General features: G+C 40.3%; 1 protein-coding gene across 1 annotated transcript; it reads left to right on the top strand.

The window, feature by feature from the left end:
- The first annotated feature begins 1,651 nt into the window (after nucleotides 1–1,651).
- Nucleotides 1,652–15,106, top strand: FAM162B (family with sequence similarity 162 member B). Its single transcript, XM_049654657.1, has 6 exons — nucleotides 1,652–1,825; nucleotides 7,543–7,987; nucleotides 8,154–8,265; nucleotides 10,408–10,450; nucleotides 11,844–11,952; nucleotides 14,919–15,106. The coding sequence occupies exons 1-6, from the start codon at nucleotides 1,652–1,654 to the stop codon at nucleotides 14,969–14,971; spliced, it is 936 nt and encodes a 311-aa protein (XP_049510614.1). The 3' UTR covers nucleotides 14,972–15,106.
- The last annotated feature ends 1,777 nt before the right edge of the window (nucleotides 15,107–16,883 follow it).

The raw sequence follows: 16,883 nt of genomic DNA, 5'->3' as shown, positions 1-16,883 counted from the left end.
ATTATTATAATAAGCATTAAACACCATCTGGTATTCCTAGCTTAACTCTGTGCTCACTCAGTACTAAATTCAAGTATTTCTTTGATGCTATAGAAGTGCTTATGTTGTCAACATATAAATGAGACAAAATTTAAAACTGAAAAATTTTTAACAATCTTTATTAGAAATTTTTTGCATCATGTAAGTTGGATTTCCTGGTGCAAAGCCTCCGTTGCCCAGTTCTGATCATAGCTATGATTTCCTTCTAGGAATTATGTGAGGAGCTGGGGCATCAGAAACAAATAAGACCTGGTGAGAAACACAAGCTTCTTTAACATCAGGCCAAAAACATGCTACAAGTGCCATGGCATATGTTACTGGGGATGTATCTACCCTTAGCCATTACCGCTGGGCTGATGATACTGAGACCACAGGAGAATTTGCACTTCCCCAGATGCAAACTTTGCTCTTCCTGGAGTATTTGAAGATGAGCTGGACAGGAGCATAGGGAATAACCAAACTGAAGAACAAACATGTCTGCAGTATATATTCTCAAGTGATTTGCAGCTGGCTTCTTCATGAGCTACTAAATATGCCTTCGTGTTTACTTCAGACTAACAGAGATGAGGAGAAAACTACTAAATTGGGCATCTATTAATCATTATGTGCTAAAATTTAATATTAAAACCAAGTAACAATTGCTTATTTAATGTCTGAGGAGTTTTCTGCTCTGTCACTTGTATTCCAAATTTCCTTTTAAGAGAATATTTAAATTCTCTGTCTCCAATTTCTCTCCTCTGGGGTAAACACATATTTTATCGTGCAAACATTCTGGGAATGAAAGAAAGCACTAATAATAATTATGCCAGGACAACAGCCATCCCAACACTTTCAGAGATTCCCATTCTCTCTTAAACCCACTTCAGTCAGGCTTTATCTCCCACCATTGCACCAAAAAAACACTCTTGGTAAGGTATCATGTTGCTAAATACTAACATCACCATTTCTTAGTCTCAATTTTACCTGACCTTCAGTAGTATTGGATACGGTTGACCACATTTCCTCCTTAATAGTTTCTTTACTTTGGTTCGAAAACATTGCACTCTTTCTTCCTTCTTCTCCCAGTCAAAGTAGATGCTTGTTTCACTCTCCTTTGCTGGTTCCTTCTCTAGTCCTTGATCTCTTAATGTTGTAATGTTCCAGGACACGGTCCTTGGTCCTCTTTGCTATTTATACTCACTCTCTTGGTGATCCTATCAACCCCTGATTTTTAATACCATTCATATGCTGAAAGATCTTCCATTCATGTCCTAAACTCTACACTTGTATATTCATATGCCGATTTCACATCAGATTTCATATCACCTCCTACTGGAGTTCTAATAGACATCCGTGATAGTTAATTTTATGTGTCAACTTGGCAAGCCCATGATACCCAGATAGTCAAACACCAGTCTAGATTTTGCTTTGGAATTTCCCTCAGTCCCACTCCAGGATTGGTAGGAGGGTGGTGGAGGACAAATTCTTCTCTCTCACTTCAAACCAAGTGACAGAAGTTTGGGAAGAACCTCTTGGAGAACTCGACACACATACTCTGAAGTTTGACCCTTGACTAAGAAATTTAAAGGCAGAAGGTTGTGACTGAAGCTGTTTGTCTGGCAGCAGAAAAGAGATGTACGTACACCAGGAGCAAGCTCAAACTCCACTGGTATGGCGGAGGGTTGTGGACAGTATCTCTCAGGAACCTATAAAAAGTGCCACCACCCTGACCAAGAGCAAGAGTCAGCTGCTGACAGCATCAGAGACTGAGAGCGCCTACATCAGATCACACACAAAAATCTGTCAAGTAAGACCTTTCTTGTCCCTCTCCTCTTCTCCTGCCCCTTCTCTTTTCCAGACCTGAGGGAGCCCTGGGGGACCTAGTAAAGGAGATGAGAGGTAGGGCCAAGCAGAGGTTGAAGAGAAGCGTAAAGCAGAGAGGTGATAGATAAGAAGCTGATCACACACACACACACACACACACCCATCCTCATGGCAGCCTTCCAGCTTGAAACAGACCTGAGCTCAGACAGGGAGGCCAGTTTCATTTTAAATAAAGCCCAGAATATTTATCATGACACTAAATTAGACATTTAGTTTCCAAAATGAGACTATTCCTAGATTCAGAAAGTTTGCTTCTAGGTAAACACCCCAAGACAAACTATTACACACACACCCCCAAGGAGATACGTCAAGAATCCTCACTGCAGCAGACGTTATAATGAAAATTCCAAAACCAGGAGAATAGATGTTTAATCTATACTTTCTGGTTGAAAGAAAGAATGAAGAAATTAATGAACAAATAAAATAGCTGGTTTTTAACCTCTAACATTCTGTTAGTTATTCAGTTTCAACCATAAAAACCTTCCCTAGAGTTTGGTCCTTTAACCCAACCCAGACCTCTTGTTAGAGAGCTCTGATAATTTAAATCATTTGCGCTAATCATCTGCAACAAATTCTGTCGTGAATCTTCATTATCATGATCATAAATAATAATTGTTTCCATTTGTAGATAATGGTGTAATGAAAAGTATGAATAACAACAGAAGTTCGTCACTGCCCTTTTAATTAGCTATGCTTAGATATTATTATACTTCACACTGGAAATCAGAAGTCAGTGTAAGTACCCCAAGTAAAAAGGTTTGAAAGAGAAAAAACAATTCTTTTGATATGTTGACTTTTTTATCCCTGAAAAGACAAAACATTCAAACAGGCCAGTTCCCAATTTCTTTTTTATTTGTTTATTTATTTTTTTCAGAAAGAGAGCACACAAGTGGGGAAGAGGGGCAGGGGGAGACAGAAAGAGAGAAAGAAAGAGAGAGAGAAAGAGAGAGAATCTTAAATAGGTTCCATGCTGAGTGTGGAACCCAATTTGGGGCTCAATTCCATGACCCTGGGATCATAACCTGAGCCAAAATCAAGAGTCAGATGCTCAACCAACTGAACCCATCCAGGTGCCCTCCAGTTCCCAATTTCCAAGATAACATGAATGTATAAGTCAAGAGAGAAATAAGCAGCTGAGAGAAGCTGATGAAGAACTGCACAATGCATGTAGGATAAGAGATAATTATCTTAAGGGAATTGGGGGCAGCATCATTCACATTATGAAAGAACAACCTTCTTTAATTGTAACTATCTAGGAAAGGTATTATAGTACACATTTATAAGGGGTCTGATTCATTTTGCAAGACCACTTCTTTCTATATGTGTATGAGAAAGATGGTGTGGGACAGGGAGCTGGAAAAGCACAAGTAAGTCATCGCAAAACTCTACCAAAGCATGCAGATTTGAATCACACAGTCATTGTGCTTAAAGTGTGAAAACTGTATATCAGATTCAGTTCTTGGGATTGTAAAATGCTAACTTCGTCACACAAGATTGTTACCAGGAATTTTGGAGTTTGAAATTGATCACTGGGGACCAGAGGCTGCCCCCATTATAAAGTGATTAGGCAACTGCATACACTCTGACACACGAAACAGTCTTAAGAGACATTGAAGTAGACTACAAAAATAACCTTTTAGCCAAAGAATGTGAGAGACATGGCCATGGCACCTGCCCCTTCAATGACTATTCTGGGGCAGTCTGCATAAACAGTACTTAATAAGTATGCATGCATTTCAGATCTGCTATTTCCAGAACAAATAGAAGGTATGTATTATTGGACACAGAAAAGGTTTTGAACAGTGCAGGAGCAGTTAATCCAACCTGCTTTCTTCTGAATGTATTTCTCAGAGTAATATTTAGGACAGTGGGACAACATGTGACTCAACCAGTCAGAACCCAGCCACGCCCTGATGAGCACTGGTTACACACACAGTGCAGACCCAGCTCTCCAAGCTAGAACTAAACTGTAATGTTAATCAATAGCTGTTGTGCATCAGTATTAGCACAATAATTCTATGTGTCCTACCGACCTGTGATTAGTGACATTTTAAATGTCTAGGGATATGAGAAGACAGAGAATGTAAGTCAGACCATGCAGAATATCAAAGCAGGAGACTTTGAAAGAGTCCTCCCTGCCTCGTTATGATTTTTTTCAGGGTCCTCTTTGTAGTCTGTGGATAGGGATGTGGAGTGCAGGGTCTGAGAGGGAATAGGGGCGAGACTGGTCCCATGAAAGTTTTACATCATTGCACCCATGATTTGAAAAATTATCTCTGGAAACTAGACAGAGAAAAGATTACAGAAAGAACTGACCAGAGGTGGGGAAAATGCTTTGGAGGTCATTCCGACAGCATGGTTGAGAGAGAATGAAAGACTGAATTCCAGCAATGGAAAGGGGAATTAAAAGGAACAACAAGGAGATCCATATGTAGGATCATCTCATTAATGGTTTTTCAGATCTCATTTTGACTTTCTGCTTGTGTACTAAACCTATGTTTAATACCTATTGGGTCATTGGGCTCTCGCTTGGACCACCTACTTAGATAAGGTTGCCTGAAGCACTGGGCACTAACGTGAGTTGGGTCTGCAGGTAAACTGTTTCTTTAGAACTTTCCCTACAGAAAGATTAGTAGGGGATTGGAAAACAAATTAGTTAAGGTCCTATCCCACCCTTCATTTGGGAGCAAGGCATTTACTGACGAGGGACTATCACCCTAGCCAGAATGGGAGCATCTCAGGAACAGCTCTGCAGCAATGGTGACATCTCGTGCCTTAGCCCCGTAGCGAACACACAGTCCTTAATAACAAATAATAATAATTAAATAATTTAAAATTTACCCACACTTGGGACACCTGGGTGGCTCAGCTGGTTAAATGTCCAACTCTTGATTTAAGCTCCAGTCATAATCCTACAGTCAGTCGTTAGATCAAGCCCCGCATTGGGCTCCATGCTGGGTATAGAGTCTGCTTAAGATTCTCTCTCTCCCTCTCCCTGATTCCCTCCCCTGCTTGCGTGCACTCTTTCTAAAAAAAAAAAAAAAAAAAAAAAAAAAAATTACCCACACTTTCCACTTAGTCTATATAATAACTTTATTTAAAATGCCTTTTGGGGTGCCTGGGTGGCTCACTTGGTTAAGCATCCAACTTCAGCTCAGGTCATCATCTCACGGTTTGTGAGTTTGAGCCCCATTGGGCTCTGTGCTGACAGCTTGGAGCCTGGAGCCTGTTTCGGATTCTTTGTTTCCTTCTCCCTCTCTGCCCCTCCCTCCCTCAGGCTCTGTCTCTCTCAGAAAAGAATAAAAAAAAAAAAATGCATTCCTAGTTTTAACAGTATATCCTAAGAAGTAACTAATCATAAGAAATGGAAACACAAACCATACTAATCAAAAATCAAAACCGTACTAAATAAAAAAACTAACCAGTTTTGAAGGAACAAAACTAAAAATAGTATATACAAATCAGATGAATCATGAGATTGAAAAATAATATAGTAGAGAATGGGTAGATCAAAACCACCATGGATTAATAGTAAATTCTGTAAGGGGCAAAGATTATTATTTGCTTACCTGCTGCCACCTCAGATCCTAGAACAGTGCCCAGCCCATAGGAGGCACTCAGTAAATATTTGTTGAATGTAAACTGTCCTGGTTGAAAAAAAAAGAAAGAAAAGAAAAGAAGAGAAAAGAAAAAAAGAATAGAATATAATTAGCTATGATTAGCTTTTTCTTCTACCAGAAGTTGATTTGAGGTTTTGTTTTTTGTTTTTTGTTTTTTGTTTTGTAATTTGATCCAACTCGAGAACTAAAGAAAACATCTCATGCAGCTATATTTTATGACCACTGCCAAATACTGATATTTTAATCCCATAAGGAATAGGGAATAGAATGCAAATTGTTCTTTTTCTCATGAAAGAACCTCTTATTCTCTTGCTCTGTCACTCTGCGATTCTAGAGAAGCTTGACATAGAAAATCATGTGTATATGCTTGACATTTGGTTCTTTCCAGGGAAATAAACTTACTTGGCTAGTTTAGTACTCTTCAATGAACTGTTAATGAACTGTTGTTTCCCAGAAATGTTTTTCTCTAGCTCTATGGATATTTCTTCTCTGAAACACAAAGAAAAATAAAATCTTAAAAGGAAAAATAATACATTTGAATAATGGGAGAATTTTCAAGTAGTATATTCCTGAAACAATCAAATATTATCTATGACAACATACTTTGTCAAGCAGGAATTCATTCAGTTCATTGTGTAGCACATTCTCAAGTGCTTTAGTCTTTTCTTAACTAGCCCAGTCTATTTTATTATTGAAGACTTGCATTCATTTATTCATTTAACAAATATTTATTAAGCATCTACCAAGTGTCAATTTTTCAGCTACATCCTAGGGATACAGTGATGAATAAAATAAAATCCTTACCTTTTAGGACATCATAGTCTCCTACAATTCCCTACATGAGATTTCACAAATTAAAATGTCCTTGTGTTGTGGGACTGGTGAGACAAAAGTTGTGAATGGGGAAGAAATGACAACATCTTTTGAAATGTTGTTATATGCCAGGTACAATTAGAAGGGTATGATCCCTAGCCACCCTTTCCAAATAGCTCCCACTCCACCCCTGCTTACTTTTTTTCCCCCCACCCTGCTATGTGTTTCTTTATCTACTAATCCTCACTTGACATTGTTCAGTGCTCTATCCCCAGCTCTGAGAAGTAGCTGGGATTTGGTAGGTTTTTTTTTTTAGTCATTGCATGAATGAACTTGAGGAGTAGGAATTCGTTTACAAAGGAGACCAAGACTGATGACATAAATGATTTGCTCATGATTGTGCAACTCTTTCGTCTTAAAGCAGGGGTTTCAACCTTTGTATGAAGGCAAAGCCCACCCCTTTAAATGCATACTTCTGTACAGAGGTAGGAATCTTTTGTTAAACATTGTTTGTTAAGTGAAAGACACATGGAGTTGCAGAGATCTTGTCTGCAAGAGCCTGACAGTCTGGTTAGGAAGAAAAGAAAGATCTGGAGATGCAACTAAAAGTGTCTGTCTGTGGAACCAGGATGAGGGTGAGCTGGGCCTGGTGCTGGGTCCTGAAGATCACTCTCCCCTGGCTGGGGTCTGTTGCCCCTGGAAGATGAGTAAACGGAATAAGTAAATTCCTTCAGCGTAGACAGCTTTCCTAAAAGCCCTTTTTCTGAGTCCCTGTTTCCCGTCAGATGCCAGAGAACAGCAGATTCTCCCCCCTTTTTGCAGAGGGAAGATGGTGGAGGGTAGAAGAAAGGCTCATTTTGAAGAACATTTGGAGAGTCTGTGGTCTTAGGAAGAAATGGATAGAGAAAAATAAATTCTAGTAACTGAGGCTGTTCCACGTAGAAAAGAGGAAAAGTCTGGGAGTGGAGTGTGGGGTGAAGAGCCATCTTCAAAATCTCTCTTCACGGAATTCAGAAGTGTGTTGAACGTCCTCACACTTACTTGGAAACCATCTGGCGTGTCCTGCCCTTGAAGGACTGTTGGTTCTTCCTGGAGGAGAGGGTTTAGATCGATTGTCTTGGCGCCAACCAGTGGAACCAAAGGGTGAAAGCCTGATGGCAACGCGTTTCTACTCGGTACGAAGAAATGCCTTTAAAACGAGCTGCAGGCAGCAGTCTCAGAAGGTGGTGAACCTGCTTCGAGAGTTTTCCAGCAGAGGCACGCCTCCCCCGGGGCCCCGTCCGGGAGGGAATCGGCCCCCCAGGGCCGTGGCACCCCGGTCCGAGGTCGCCGGCCGGGGGGCGGAGACCGGGAGCGGGTGTGCGCGTGCCAGAGGCTGCAGCTGCGCTCCGGGGTCTCCCCTGGGAGCGCCGCGGGGCGGGGCGGGCCGGGCCGGGGAGCTGAGCAGTTCTCCGCCGGCGGCTGGGAGCGCGGGAAGGGGCGCAGCATGCTCGCGGCTGTCGGGGGCTCCCTGCGCCTCGGTCTGGGGCGCATCTTCCGCTGCGCCCCGGGAGCGCACGGAGAAGCCGCGTGGCGGGCCCTCGCGCCTCCGCGGCCTCGGGGTCTGCCCCGCTACTGTAGCAGCCGTGCCCCCAGCGGCTCTGGGCCCCAAGGTCCGGGGGGAGTCCTGACTGGGAACGACCTGGGAGGGAGGGGATGCGGAGCGGCCGGCGTGGAGCCGGGGCTGGGGTGAGGGAGGGAGGTGGAGGCGTGGGTGCGCACTGAGCCACTGTGCCGTCGGTCTGTCGGTCCCTCCGTCCACCCCTGTCGCTTTCGCAGCAGGGAAGGTGCACCGGGTCCCCGCCGAATACAAGCCTTCGCAATTCGACAAGAAAATCCTGCTGTGGACCGGACGTTTCAAAACGATGGAGGACATCCCGCCTCGGATCCCGTAAGTGTGGCCTGTGCCGCGCCGCCTGGTGTCTTGCGCCTGTAAGGGGTGCGGGGTCCATCCACCTCCGGACCTGGGCTCTCCTGGGAGCGGAGGAGGCCGCGGTGGTCCACAACATCTACCCCCTTAAGGAATGTGCCTCCCCAGCCTCCCCGTAGTGAGGTTAAATGTCAAGTTCCTTGACTGGACAGTGGGCACATAAGCTTACAGGGAGATTGCTGAAGTTGAGTGAAAACCCAGAAGTTCAGTGGGCACTCGCAGCGTCGCCCAGATACCCGCTCCCAGCGAGCTCCTAGTCGCAAGGCAGCGAAGCACTTAGGCCACACGGAAGACATGGTCCGCCAGTGCGTCCCCGGGTTCCTGAGGGGTCCCCATAGAGGGAGAGAAATTCTGCCGGCGGAGCAGATCCCTGCTCCACCCAAGGAAGGATCATGGCTCCCGGGAGGACTGGAGAGTCTCTGGGAGGAAGCCCCATCTATAGGATCTCCTATCTTGGGGCGGGAGACACCTGCTATACGGGGCTCTGCAGCCCACTGAGCGCCGGGTTTACTCGGGCTAGGACTCTGGGACACCAGCATCGCTGGCCTCTTCACCATCCCAAACCCAAGATAGTGGTTCGCTTAAATGATAAAACTCAAGCTGACAGTTTCACCCCAAGGGTAAAGTTAACCTGTAAAAACTGTCTTTCTACAGTTTCAGTGCATGCAAGCCCAAGTTACCTTCCAGCGTTTTCACAAGGGAGTGGATAAAAAAGGGGAGGAAGGAAGGATAAAATCAATCTATTACCTTTTAAGCTGATCTTTTTTTTTTTAATGGGGAGACTAGAACTGTAATATCAAATAAGGATTTCAGATGTCCTGTATATTATGTTTATATAATGTAAGCAATGCCTATTAGAATGGAAAATGGAAACTGGGCCTATATCTTGTTCTGCTCATATCGACTACACTTTTTTAAATTTAAATTTACATTTTGTTAATTGAAGTATAGTTAACACATGTTACGTAAGTTTCAGCTGTACTTGTCTACACTTTTATTACTTTTTATTTACTAGTTATCAAAAGCATCTCAAATAAATGGGGAAAAAAAACGTGATGCCAAGTGTTCAGTCAGTAATGAATTCTCAAACATTTTTGTCCCTTTCTTGGATCAAATTATTCAATGAGGAATAGACATGGAATTTGAAAATAACGCAGAATCTGAAAACTGTATTTAGCATTTATTCAACCACAGAGACATTTCTTTTTTTTTTTTTTTTTTCAACGTTTTTTATTTATTTTTGGGACAGAGAGAGACAGAGCATGAACGGGGGAGGGGCAGAGAGAGAGGGAGACACAGAATCGGAAACAGGCCCCAGGCTCCGAGCCATCAGCCCAGAGCCTGACGCGGGGCTCGAACTCACGGACCGCGAGATCGTGACCTGGCTGAAGTCGGACGCTTAGCCGACTGCGCCACCCAGGCGCCCCGAGACATTTCTTAATATTATAAAAAAATATTGTTTTCCTTGAAATCTATAGACTCCAAACTATAGACTTAGCCCAAAGCCGAAATTATCCTCAGAGAAGCTAAAACACCATGCTTGATTTTTTGGAATTTTGGGTTTTAGTGCTACAACAGAGCAATCAATACTTCAGTAGTAAATAGAAACAAATAAACTGGTAACTAAAAAAGAAAAAAAAATGTAAAGAACTTGCAGTAGTGTAAACTAATACTTGTCAAAACACAGTAGACCCAGTATTGCATTAATATAGCTCTACGTGTGAAGAGACCCATTTTACAGAAATAATTTAATTGCCCCAGGATCATAGTCAAAATACTTGTTATAAACAGGAAAATTTAACTTTGAATAAGATGCCTAAGAAAGGAATTGTAGTTTTGGGTCAGAAACATGAAAATACTTGAATATTTTTCATTTTGCTGTTTTTTATATATAAATATATATATATATATATATATATATATATATATATATTTCAAGGCACTGCTGTTTTAGGAGGGCTGTGCCTCCTAAACTGTTAGACTTACAATGTAAACAGCTTTCACTGTGCATGCTCTTAATGGGCATATAACTAATTAGTGAACTATAATCGTCATACCATACCCTAATGATATTTAATAACTGTGTTTTTCTTCTTTTTTCAGAGCTAAACTAATTTGGTATAGCAGATCAAAGCCAGATGGATGGGTAAAAAAGATCATATCTTTTAGGTTCCATCTGGAACAAAAGTCAGCAACAAATATAATCTAATAATGTTTTCATATGTTCACCTGTTTACAACTAGCATCTTAAAACGTACATTAATCTGTCAAAAATCTAAGGAAAAGAGTTAGATATTGGTTTTCTGTGCTCTTTAAAATGGTAGAAAAGTTAAAAAAAAAAATTTCATTTGTAAGCGAAATTGCGACCTGTCTTTCTAAATTTTGTTTTCAGTGCAACTACATTCTATTTAAACTTGACATTAGATAATAAAGAATACTGCTGAACACATTCTCAAGAATTATTCTTTAATTATGTATATCTGTAAACTTCCACTTCATATTATTCCAAATTGTTAAAGTTTATTTCAGTATAAAAAGCCCACAGGCATGATTACTTTCATAACACTGCTTTGTTAAATAGCACTGCTAAAATCTTAAACAACTTGCCTATAACTTTATTAATAAGACGACCTAATATTCAAGTAAGTATTTAAAATTTCAGAATAATAATAGGAAAAAGAAGATGGTTTATCTTTTTCTTCAACAAATCTTTGTAATTTTGATCACTTCTTTTGAAAACTTCATGCAAAAGCCACGAAGGAAACACCTTTCCTTTAATAATCATCTTCACAAAATGTGTAATAGTCTCTTTAATCAGGATAGGATGGGAGGGAGCAAGATGACATCTGGAGGCTAGAGAGGAAGCAAAATGATGAAAATGAGTTTTAAAAAACACCTGTTTAAAATTAAAAGTGAAGCCCGCTTAATAACAGAGGGGCCGAATGAACACAAGTCATTCGAGACATGTATAAGGTTAAATTCTTACCTTTACCCTGATCTGTGGAAAAAAAAAAAAAAAAGGAAGTCAGGCCATAATCTCTAGTAGTTATATTTTGAGCAATTAGAAACTAAATACACTGGGGAGAGTGGGTGGATCAGTCAGTTCAGCATCTGACTCTTGATTTTGGCTCAGGTCATGATCTCATGGTTCATGGGTTAGAGCCCTACATCGGGCTCTGCACTGACAATGTGGAGCCTACTTGGGATTCTGTCTCCCTCTCTCTCTCTGCCCTTCCCTGCTCACTCTCTATCTTTCCCTCCAAATAAATAAAAATAAACGTTAAAAAAAACATTATAAAAGAAAAGAAACTAAATATACTACACTGTGGTTTCATGGTGACTAACATTAATTAAGATGGAAATATACCTGTTAATTTGAAATTGGTAACATAATGGGCTAGCATTTGGATGTCTTCCACATCTGCAGTTTGCATTCAGAGACATCTTTGGAACATTTACATAACAAATGATCGTCTATCATGTCAGTCAGAAAATAATATTATTTCAATATGATTAACAGAATGCACATCTTGGTTTAGGCCAGAAATGATAGATGCTGCAAGAAACAAAGCTCGGGTGAAAGCTTGTTACATAATGATTGGACTCACAATTATCGCCTGTTTTGCAGTGATAGCATCAGCCAAAAGGGTAAGTATCTCTTTAAAATAAAGCTGGACTAGTGAATTTTAAGCAATATTATGAGCTTTGTTGTCAGTTTGGGGATTATTGCTGTGCTTTTAATGTAAGCACGATTGCATCTTAGACACCTTGAGCTGCCCATATATATCTATTCTACAGGAAACAAATTTTTTGAGTCCACAAATGCAAAATACATGGGTAGGAGGAACAAGAGCTCATTTCCAATTAAAAGATGAAAACAAAAACAGGACAGTTAATAGCCTGGTTAAAATCTGCACAAGAAGTTTGCTGCATGAAAGTTTCCAGACTAGATCATTCCTTAAGTCATGAACTCAATCATAGTTATCGCATAAAATCTTGAAATGGAAATGCAAACGTTGGAAGTGTTCAAGGCCGGCTTGTCAGTATCCTGTATGTGAGCCCTCTCTTTGCCGTCTTCAGTATGTGGTTTCTAGAGAGAAATTAAGAGCTGACTGCTCTCTAATTTTGTTTCTTGCTTCCCCAAATCCATCTGCTGAGCACTTTTTACCATGAAGAGCAGCCCCCCAATACTGGGAGACAACTAACACATCCCCATGAGTCTTCTCTTCTCCAGTCTTAATTTCTCTATTTTGAGCTCTCTGAACACACTCCAGTTTATCAGAATCGCTCTTCACTGGGCATTTGCAACTGAATGCACTAGAGCATGACTGCAACTTCTTTGATCATGAACCATGTTCTAATAGTGCCGCCAGAGTTGGAACTAGATTTTGACAACTTCGTCACACGGAAGAGTTTGCTTGGATCTATACTTCTTCACTCTCTGGGAGTGTGTAGCCAATTACCATTGTGCCTATTCCTGTGATTCTGCCTATCATTACTTTTCAGGTTTTTGAGAGTATGTGAGCCCAGTAATTCACATAGGGCCTGAAGACTGTTAGCTTACTGATGTTATATACATATCCTTTCATTTCTATTAGCTTGGCAGAGAACTTGTGCTTTGAAATTATTCTCATCAAGTGGCAAATTTCTTAAATATTTCTTAAGTATTCAAACACGGAAATGAAGAAATTTGGTCATCTCTTCTTTATAACCTACTGTAGATAAAATGTCCACCAAGTTGATGATTCTCTAGCTCCTTAATGACAGACTGGAGGCTGATACTGTCTGGACCCTCCTTGTTTCATAACGTCTTCTCTTTGTTATGCCCCATCTACAGTAGTTCGTTTCTATTTTTTTAATATACCAAGCCCTTTCTCTTCACTAGGCTTTCCTTCCTTACCCTGGCCTTGCCATAGCTAGCTTATTCTCATTTTCATCAGAGACCTTCTGTGACCACCCCCTCCAAAATGGCCTTGCCCAGGTGCTCACTATTTTGTCATCTTTCTAGCTGTTCATGAATAAGCCATTATACATCAGCAATCTTGTTGACTCCACTTTAAAATATAGCTACCGGGGGCGCTCAGTTGGTTAAGCGTCCAGCTTCAGCTCAGGTCATGATCTCATGGTTCATGAGTTCCAGCTCTGCATCGGGCTGTGTGCTGATAGCTCAGAGACTGGAGCCTGCTTTGGAGTCTGTGTCTCCCTCTCTCTCTGCCCCTCTTCAGCTCATGCCGTCTCTTTCTCTCTCAAAAATAAACATTAAAAAAATTAAAAATAAAATATACCTGCCATTGGACCACTCCTCACCATCTATCCTGATATCACCCTGATCTGATTAAATAATGCATATATCTTAAATGAGATTGTGATAGTTGGAGGTGAAGAAAAGGTTAGCAATTTGAAATAATATTTGTGGGAATAGGAAGGATAGAACTTTGTGGTAAATTTGATATGGGAAAAGACAAGAAAGGGAAGAAAGAAGTCAAAAAGCCTGGGTTTTTGACTTAAGCAACTAGGTGGATGGTGCCGCTGGAGATCGGTGATGGCTGGGGAAAGAACTGGTAGGCACAAGAGGCAAAATACACCAAGTCCTGTACTTTGGGTATATTGAATGTAAGGTGCAAATTAGGCATTCATCAATATCTATTATTTTTTTTTATTATTCTGCTAAGGACTTCGTGTGCTCTTCAGGCTGAGGACCTATAGCTGGCCTCAATTCTGAAAAAGTCTAAGCTGTTATAACTTCAAATACGGACCCTTCACCCATTCTGTCTATTCTCTCTACCTATCATGAATGTGTGTTGGAACTTCTAATTCTATTTTCCAAGTCTCTTAACCGTCTTTTTTACTTTTTTGTTATCTGTGTCTCTGTACTGCACTTAGATTATTTTCTCAGATCCATTTTCTAGCTAGAGTTCTTGCCTCCTAATTATGATGCTGATCAGCTTTTCTTTTCACAGATGATCCCCGCCGCCCCCCCCCCCTCCGCCGCTGCCCCAGATAAATGCTTAGTTTCCTTGCTAGTTCCTTGGGCTAGTGAGAGGAATTTTAGTCACTTCATTGGTGTACCTGATACTTCCAACTCCAGATCCAAACTCTAGACTCACCTGTTGGTGTAGAGATTAAACTTCCAGCTCACAGTTGTTAAAACCAATATTTTTCCCTAATGTCCCCTTCCTGAAACCATTCCTTCCCATCCTGGCTTCAATCCTTCTTATTTCCCACCAGTTCATGCCTTTTTAGTTTTTTCCATTCCTGGTACCTGAGGATTTACCTTTATTGATTTTTGAGTGTAAGCATTTGAAAGTATTTTTGTTATTTTTTGCCCCAAAATATGTCTTTGTGTGCCAAGAGAGGGTCAGGGCAGATTTCTGACATCAGCTGTCCTGTTGAGTAGAAGTCCAGCAACTTAAATAATTTTTTTTTTCTATACCGGAGGATCATTTTTCTTGGATACTATTTGTGACAGACATTTTAAGTCACTCTTCTCCTTTTCACAGAGTAGTATCTCCTGTGTATGTCTATCTAAAACACAAATTCTTCCAGAGAGTCACATTGCTTTGTTATTTATTTACTTATTTATTTATTTTTTCTTGTTGTTGTGTATTTTTTAGGCTGCAGAACGACACGAGTCCTTAACAAGTTGGAATCTGGCAAAGAAAGCTAAGTGGCGTAAAGAAGCTGCATTGGCTGAACAGGCTAAGGCTAAATGAAACTCGAAGTAACAAAGTGTTAATCAGAATATCATTGCTATTATCAAAAACAATAAAAGATAGATAAAACAGAATATTTAAGAAGATAATTGCCATGGTTTTATTTGGTGCAAAGAAGCACAAAGTCTTTTTTATTTTTACTCTTTAGGAAAATTTGTATTGAAGTATAACTATATTCAGAAAAGTGCACAAAAGTGTATACAGTCTGATATATATTTACATAATGGACACACCTGCATAATCACTGCCCAGGTCAGGATGCAGAACACAAGTAGTACCCCAGAAACCTCCTTTCTGCCCCCCTGTCAGTCATTACCCTCCCAAGGTAACCATTGTTGTGAGTTTTATCACCATAGATTAGTTTTGCTTGGTTTTGAACTTTATATAAGTAGAATTACACAATATGCACTTGTGAAGGTGGATCCTGATATTGAACATTATGTTGTGAGATCAATCCAAAAATTTTGTGTACCATGAGTTTATTCATTTTCATTTTGTTATAGTTTTCCATTGTATGAATATGCCATAGTTTATCTGGATATTTGGTCCAGTCTTTGGCCATCATAGATAAGCCTAAACTGAGCACTCTGTGTATGTTGCTCACTAAGGGTTCTTTGGAAATCTAAGCGAATTTTCAACCAAAGTTCCACTCTATTTGGTAATTGGATAATACCTCTGGTTAATCTTTTCACATTATTCCCCGCAATTAGATAAAATAAGTTTGAAAAGTTTTATAAACTAAGAACTATTAATTTCAAAATCTATTCTAAAATGACAAAAATACCAAAACAGTAATTGTATAAGTAAGTTAAAGAGACAAAGACATTAAAGAAGAAAATTGCGTGTCAATCAATGGCCTTCAAAGTTGTTTGAGTAAGCTCTAAAACAACTTTAAAATTATATATCTCCTCACATAATTTTCATTTGGAATCTATAATTTTTAGTCATAAACTTAGATAGTTGAAACAGTATAATTTCATTTACTGCATATTATGTCTGTGTGTGTGTGTGTGTGTGTGTGTGTGTACGTACCTACATACATACATACACACACACACAGAGGGAGAGAGAGAGATTTATTTAAAGGATTGGCTTACAGGTTTGTGGCACTAGCAAAGCAGAAATTTGTAGAGCAGACCAACAGGCTGGGAGCTCTCTGGCAGGAACTGAGGCTACAGTCCAAAAGTAGTTTTTTCTTCCTCAGGAGACTTCAGTTATGCTCTGCGGTTCTTTCAACTGATTGGATGAGGCCCAGTCAGACTACTGAAGATATCTTCTTTACTTAAAGTCAACTGGCTATAGATGTTAACCCCCTCTCCAGAATACCTTCGCGGCAACATTTAGATGAGTGTTTAATTAGATAATTAGATACTTTAACCTACTCAAATTGACACATAAAACCAACTATCACAGTGCCTCCAAGAGAGGAGAAGAGAAAATGAGAGACAGGAGAGAAACTTATGTATTATCTTTAGATCTAAATGAAAAGTAGGAAAAAAAGTCCTTAAAGAATATCTGACCAAGGGGCACCTGGGTGGCTCAGGCAGTTAAGTGTCCAACTCTTGATTTTGGCTCAAGTCATGATCTCTCCATTTCGTGAGTTCAGACCCTGAATTGGGCTCTGTGCTGGCAGCATGGAGCCTGCTTGGGAATCTCTCTCTCTCTCTCTCTCTCTCTCTCAATCTCTCTATCTCTCTCTCTGCACCTCCCCCACATGTGCCGTCTTTGCCCCTCTCAAAATAAATAAAACTTAAAAAAAAAAAAAACCTAACCAAAAGTTTATCATATGTATTTGGGGTCAGAATTTAGGCCATCTGTGTTATGCCCACCCACCAATAAACCCATACCAAATATTTGGCTAAAATA

The sequence above is a fragment of the Panthera uncia genome (genome assembly GCF_023721935.1).
Source record: "Panthera uncia isolate 11264 chromosome B2 unlocalized genomic scaffold, Puncia_PCG_1.0 HiC_scaffold_24, whole genome shotgun sequence".
NCBI lineage: Eukaryota > Metazoa > Chordata > Mammalia > Carnivora > Felidae > Panthera > Panthera uncia.
This window is presented reverse-complemented; position numbering and strand designations above follow the sequence as displayed.